Below are 6861 nucleotides of genomic sequence, written 5' to 3'. Positions count from 1 at the left end.
ACCCCACCCCTCAGAAACAAAACCCCATGATCCTCCCAACCCCACGCTCCCATGGGATACTCCATCCACCCCACCATCACTGTGTTCATGAGCCTCCTGATACCCTGAGGTATGTAGAAAAAACATTTAACGCTGTGTCTATGTCTGAATCACTGAATCTCTCTGAATATATTTGAAGTGTTCCAATTAGATTTGGAGAGATTAAAGCATCTCCTGATTTGATTCAGATTCAGAGATCTGGCCACTGAATTGGGCTGAATCTCTGCTGAATCAAATCAGTGACTGAAGCTTCACACAGCCCTACCTGTTATATATTCAACACTGGATCCATTATATCACCACGCACCAGTGCACCCCTCTTCTGCCACAGTCATGCAACATTTTAACAATAGAGAACAACTGCTTGCAACATAAACAGGTCTTCTCCATGTGCTGGTAGTCTTCTATTAGCTACCATGCAGCTGGTGCCTCATCCCAGTGCTACAGGAGCATCAGTTGGGTGCAGCCTACTCAGGATCTTTGGCCCTGTGACAAAAGTCAAGTACTAGAAAAGAATCATTTTTTGAGTCAAAGATTTGGGAGCTTGTCAAACAGAAGTCCAAGCCAGTATGAGAGTCATGTTCAGGTTGCAAATAATTCTTTCTGCTGTTTTGAAGCTGCTAACATGCACAATCTGTGTTTTCTTTCAAGAGCTATACATGATCCCTACCATGAGAAGCCTCACAGCAGAAGAATATGTACAGGCCTTTAAGTCATTCTTGGATCACTCGACTGAACATCAATGTATGGAACAGTTCATTAATAAAGAAATGCCCCAAATACTAGCCAGGTAAGAAAGATTTCCATAAGCCTGTTAAAAAGGTGAACAATTGCATTAGTGAAGTGGGATACAAATAATATTAAATGATAATTTAGAGGCCCTTGACTGCCTCCATTATCTTCATCCATTCCAGCTGTCATGTACTTTCATCCCCCAGTCATTCACATTTATAGGTCTGACACTACATCATCTAGCCCTCTTCGTCTTGGTCACCTGGGTGGCCTTCCCCACTCCTATACCTCAAGCAGCTGTTTCTTTCATGTTCATATCACTTCCATTCTTTCAATGTGGCCCTGCCCCTGTAGGTGTTGTGCTATGATTTCCTGTGCCAAGGTTGTGTCTTTGTAGATTTGACGTAATCCTTGCCAATTGATGTAATTGGCTCTTATGTGTCATTTGTGAGTTATGGGATCATACTGTGCACCAAAGTTTTTCTGTAAAAATGTCCTTTCAAAACAATGTAGTAATGTCTTGTTTGCTTGTGAGAGAACCCAGGTTTGACTGCCAGAGACAATACATGGCCTGACGATGGTTTCATAGACTTGCACCTTAGTTTTCCTTGGGGTGAGCTTGAATGGCAGGAGCTTGTGCAATGCAAAGTAGACTCTGTTAAACATCTTAGAGGATCTTCTTAGGGATGAACAAATTTTCAAGGTGTTTGACTTTTAAAATCCCTTATAGCACTTTTTAGAAAGTTCTATTAGACCCATGCTATTTCAATTAATACACTATATTACTTCTCAGCTTGTGGCATAACAAGAACTAAAATCTAATTTCCATACCCATACCCTTTTAATTAGATGATTTTCCCAGGGTCAGAGCCTCAGTTTAACCATTTCCCCCAACCCTCTTTATTTACATTTTCAGTGGACAGACGGTTTGGAACACCCAAACTCACCTTCAAGTGTTTTTAAGAGAAGAAAGCCAATTACCTTCACTCCTCATTGTCTATTAATAAGCTTTTCAGAGAGTACTACATGGCTTTTCTCTTAGTATGTCATGGATTTATCACTAATACATAGGCTAGTGAGGAAGGGAAAGCTGACCCTTTCTGCAGATCAAAGAAGAGCAGCACAATTTCCTCCTTACTGCTGCCTCTGTTGCTTTCAAAATTTGCAGATCATTGCACAGTTGGCTTTCCCAACAGCAATCAATGGTTTTTGAGTTCTATTGTGGGAGAGTGACAGCAAAAGAAAACGGTGCCATTTTATTTATATGGCCTTTTTAGGTGCCAAGAAATGTCACTGTCCAGAAATTCCTGTTGATTGCAATTGGAAACTAGCAGCCCTTAATGGCAGAACCCACAAGGGCTTAGCACAGGGGGAACAGCCATCCAGAATCAACAGAATAGCTTGAGAGAGGAAGAAAAAGGATACTGGACTCCTCTTCCAAAGAGGGGAATGGTGGGATGTGGCCATGAATTTTCTGAAGGTGGTGAAAGATTCTAGAAATAGACAAGTCTAGACAGTGGGGCATGCACAAGCTAGTGTTGTAGCCCTGGATGAGGTGGGTTAAATCCTGAGATGGTTTATGTATGAGGGAAGGGCTAAAGATGGTACCAGGTGCATTAGTGGCTTGGAGGGAGAGTCAGGATATATACAAAGGCTGGGCAGGTGGGCAGAAAAGTGTGTAGTCTGAGTGAGAAGGAGAAAAGGTGGAAAGGGAGGAGAAGGTTGAGAAATCTTGGGTCTGAATGTGAAGGGTTTGGGATGCACAGCCTGCTATATGACCCCAGAATATCACACAGGAAATTGTCATTAGACTTCTCTTCAGTAACAACGAGTAATGGCAGTGGTGACTTTTCACAGGAAGGATCTTTTACGGGAACTGAACTGTTGTGCTCTAGTCTAGATATAAATTGCCAGTGGCATCAATTTCTTGATAACTCTAGTCTAGGGGCACTTTGCTGCACTCGATTCTGGCGCACCACTCTCCTTGGCTGTAAAAATATTTTTCATTGAATGCAAATGAATGACTTTTAATACAGTAGCCAACTGCCAACTGTACTTCTCTACTTTGAAATATGAGTCGGCTGTTGGTATCAAGCATATTCATGCAGTGCATTATAGTACAGGCACAGCTGTGAGGAGACAGTCACATTTTTAGGTCAGTTTAGGTGACAAGCTTCAATGAATTCTGCAAAAAATATACTAAATCCTGGGATATTTTGTTTCTGCATTAGCACCAATACCACACACTTTAATAGATTTAACGCAGAGAATTGGTCTTAACATTATGATTGAATAATGCATTGTATGTATTTATCATTTCAGTCTTGGAAATGGAAAATCCACTATAAATGTTCTGGGAGTTGGAAGTGGCACAGGTAAGATGTTTAAAGCTAATAACAAAACTAAGGTACTACACCTGTGTTTCTATTGTAAGGATTTGGTACATTATAGAAAGTGCTGTCAAAATGTTGAAAAAAATGAAGAAAACTATGGAAACTATTTTAATATGTCGAATTTACAGTGAAATAGAAAGTGAAGGAAATGGGGACCTGAATCAACAGTTAAAATAGCCTTTCTTCATTAAGCACCTGGATTCAAATCCCTACTTATCTAACAAATGAGAAAAATGTGTTGACTTTAGTTCCAGTTCTAGCTGTACATGTTTAAACAATGCAGGTGGGGGGGGGGGTTTTGAACGTTTCAAAGTTTATTTTTCATTGAAAAATGGACTGTAATGGAAAATGTTTTTGGAGCAAAACCTCATTTCTAATGATTTTAAAAAATGTATTATTTTGGAAAACATGAATTTTTAGTATTTTCAGATATTTTTATTTTTAAAAACTTTGGAGAAATGTCCAGATTTATTTTTCCTTCTAGCAAAGTGAGGAGAAGATGAAACAAATTGAGAAAAGTTCATGTTTTCAGTCATAATTTTCATTTTAGAAATAACACCTTCAATTGTAAGCATTAAATTCTTGCTTTCAAGACTTCCACCTTTAAACCTGACACTTTCTCTTAGTTTTTATTTGCTCCCTTGAATTAGAGAAGGTAACAGAGCACATATTTGAGGCTTTGTTTTTCCAAAAATTGAGAAAATGTCTGAAAAAGTAGAGGGAAAAATGCACTATAAACCTTTTTGGGGGGTGGGAGCAGGGCACAAGTCTAAAAAATAAACTCTCCTATGTTTTCTTAGAGTTTAATGACATTTCAAAAGGAAAAACCATTACCTGATGGGGACATTTCTAATGAGGATTTATTTTTCTGTGAAAAATTCTGTAAGGAAAATGTCCATTATCGGGACAGCCTTCACAATTTGGCATCACTAGCACTCCACTCAAGACTGTCTGGGGACTGGAAAGCAGAGGTTCTGCTGCTGTGGGTCCAGAGTGTTGATAGAAAGATTAATTGTGAGCTCTGACCTTTTCATGCTAGGAATCTTATGTCACGAATACCAGAAAAGTGAGTTTAGCAGACTAGGTTATTAATGGAGACTGGTTACCTACTCACCATCCTTGATGGCTGGTGGTGACCCAGATCAAGTTTTCTCAGTCATGCAGTGTTTTTTCACAGCTGGAACAACTATCAGTAACTAAACAGTAAATTCCTGATTTCTGATAAGTTTGAGTTATCAGAATGGCCTCTTTCATTTGAACTTTACTCCTGCTTCATGAATATTTTCATGAATTGATCGGAGTTGATGTGTAGTACCTGATTCCTTCCAGTAAACTTAAACAGCTAGATTTATACAAGACCGGGAAGTGAATGAGACCTGGAAAATCACATCTAACAGTCGCTGAATCTTTCACTGTTCATATTGGTAGAGTGACGTGGCTGTCTCTGCCACACCCCCTTGCAACTTCCTTATCTTGAAGATTGATCATTTAAAGGCTGACATGTTCAGGAGTCTTACGGGGAGGTTAGATCATATTAAAAATGGCCATCAGATCTAATTTAGTTTGCCCAGGTGCAGACGTTACACATAATCAATCTAAAACCCTAACAGAACAGACTGGTCCACAGAACGGCAGAACCCGGTCTAAGATAAATTTGGATCAATGTACATTCAAACTTAATTGATCTAGGTTAGATGGGTGAATGGCACTTCTGTACAGTTACCTGCACAGCCCCAGGGCTGGGAAAGCCCAGCCACTGGCCCCAGCCCCAGGCTGTGCTTTTCCTACCTTTCCCCTGGCAGCAGCCTATTTTTAGCCCCCTGGCCCCTCATCCCCACCCCTGAAGCAGTCCCACCCCTCAGGTTCCTAAACCCCCTATCCTGCAAGCTGCTTCAGGTGCTGACTTTATCAGCATTCACCACTGCTGGAAACTAAGGCAGTAAGTATCAGTGGGGGAAGGGGCAGGAAGGATGGGGCAGACCAGGGGGCTAAAAATAGCCCCAAGACTCCCTGTAGACCCCCACAATCCCTCCTGCAGATCCTGCCAGGCCCTCCATCCCCCATGGAACCTATTTGCACCCCTAATCCCTCTTGCAGATCCTGCCTACTTCCCCATCCCCTACAGACACCACCTGACCCACTGATATCCTGATGCCTCCTGTGGATGCCGACTGCTCGCCCCCACAACCTGCCTGTTCTGACTGCTCCAATCTCTCCTGGGGTCGCCATCCACCACCCATCCCCCTGATTCCTCCTACAGATGTCACCTGCTCCCCATATCCCCCCAATCCCTCCCACAGATGCTGCTTGAACCCCCAATTTCCCATTGAGCCTACTTGCACTCCCCACCCATCAACCCCCCGCCACTAGCCCTGCCCATCCTGATGTACCTTAGATTGGGTAGCCATTTTTAATGTGATCTAACTTCCCCCTAACCTCCCAAATGTCTGTGCTTAGCCAACAAGAAGAATAGGGAACTGATTATAACTAGGACAAAACTGTATGAGATGAAGAGATGAAGGAATGCTCTGTAAAGCAAGGAGAATAAAGACACCAAAATGGAAAATAATAGAACACAGACAATTAAAAGCAAGTTTCAGGTGTAATGATGTAGTTTCCGAATCAAAATCAAATCACAGTGGAACCTAGAACTGGCCGCGCTCACTGAACAGCTAAATATGCTTTAAAGAATGGCAAACAGCTTCTATTTGTGGCTTTTTCTGTTGGTTGTGGGGATATAAGTGATTATCAAACTGCACAGTAAATAAACAGCATTCATTAGCCTGCAACATCTGAGAAGCATTCTGCTCATGTTTACAGAAGCAGTGCTACACATTTCATAAGACATTTTTGACCAATCCTGAGCCATACCCTGGCCAGAATACAGCAATCAGCATCTCTCTTCCTCATCAATGAACTCAGGTCAGAATAAAGTCTGAACTCTAGCGCACTTGGTCTCAGGTCACATTTGTAATCAACATATTCTTCACCTCACGTGTAGCTTTGGAGTTACACGTGAGATAAGACATTAGTCAGGATTGGTAAATGCAGCAGTCCGGCCTATATCTGTGTCTATATGTATTTATAGAATATATCAACATACAATTGTATCTACCATAGACACAACTGTCATTACCTAGAATGTCTCTGCTTCACCTGCATGCACTTCTCTCCCAGGGACCAGATTCTTTTGGAGTTCCTTGGGTCCATGCCTGCACACTAGGGGCACATCTAGATGAGTGTGCACATGTCTATTGTGGCATTTCAAACCAGTTTGGCATGCTGAGAACAAAAAAATGTTCCCCGTGCTGTGTATTTGCAGCACAGGCTCTAAATTTGATACCTGGATTTCCAAGTATGAAAAAAAACCCACCCTAGAAAAAAGAAGCACAGAGCATAGTTCTGCAGTGTGCTCAGAGGCAGGCTGGGGCTCAGACCTCCAGAAGCACTCTGGCATCTGACCAGAGCATCTCTATGGTGATCCTGCTGTCCTAGCATGCTGCGTTAGTGTGCGGGGCAAAGAGAAGCAGGGCAAGGCTGCAATGTAAGCCGGCCCCAGGTACTGTCCCAGGAAAGCCAGAACTGGCCACGGGGACTGTGTGGTTTCGGGGGGGGGAGGGGGGTTGTGAGTGTGTGGGTGGGTATGGATGGGTTTGTGGGTATGGGGAGTGGCAGGGTGTGTGTGGGGTTGGAGGGT

General features: G+C 42.4%; 1 protein-coding gene across 2 annotated transcripts in view; it reads left to right on the top strand.

Annotated features, from left to right (window-relative positions):
- LOC109301352 (carnosine N-methyltransferase 2-like) overlaps positions 1 to 6861 on the top strand; it is a 36014-nt gene that overhangs the window by 14695 nt on the left and 14458 nt on the right. For both annotated transcript variants that reach the window (XM_019522473.1, XM_019522472.1), the window contains 2 exons: positions 691 to 829; positions 3094 to 3146. In XM_019522473.1, coding sequence (XP_019378018.1) covers positions 699 to 829; positions 3094 to 3146 — 184 coding nt within the window. In that variant the 5' untranslated portion in view covers positions 691 to 698. The remainder of the gene's footprint in view (positions 1 to 690; positions 830 to 3093; positions 3147 to 6861) is intronic.

This window comes from Gavialis gangeticus, unplaced genomic scaffold, assembly GCF_001723915.1.
Source record: "Gavialis gangeticus isolate Ggan-Ray unplaced genomic scaffold, GavGan_comp1, whole genome shotgun sequence".
Classification (NCBI taxonomy): domain Eukaryota; kingdom Metazoa; phylum Chordata; order Crocodylia; family Gavialidae; genus Gavialis; species Gavialis gangeticus.
Note: the sequence above shows the minus strand (reverse complement) of the source record. Positions and strands in the feature narration are given on the sequence as shown.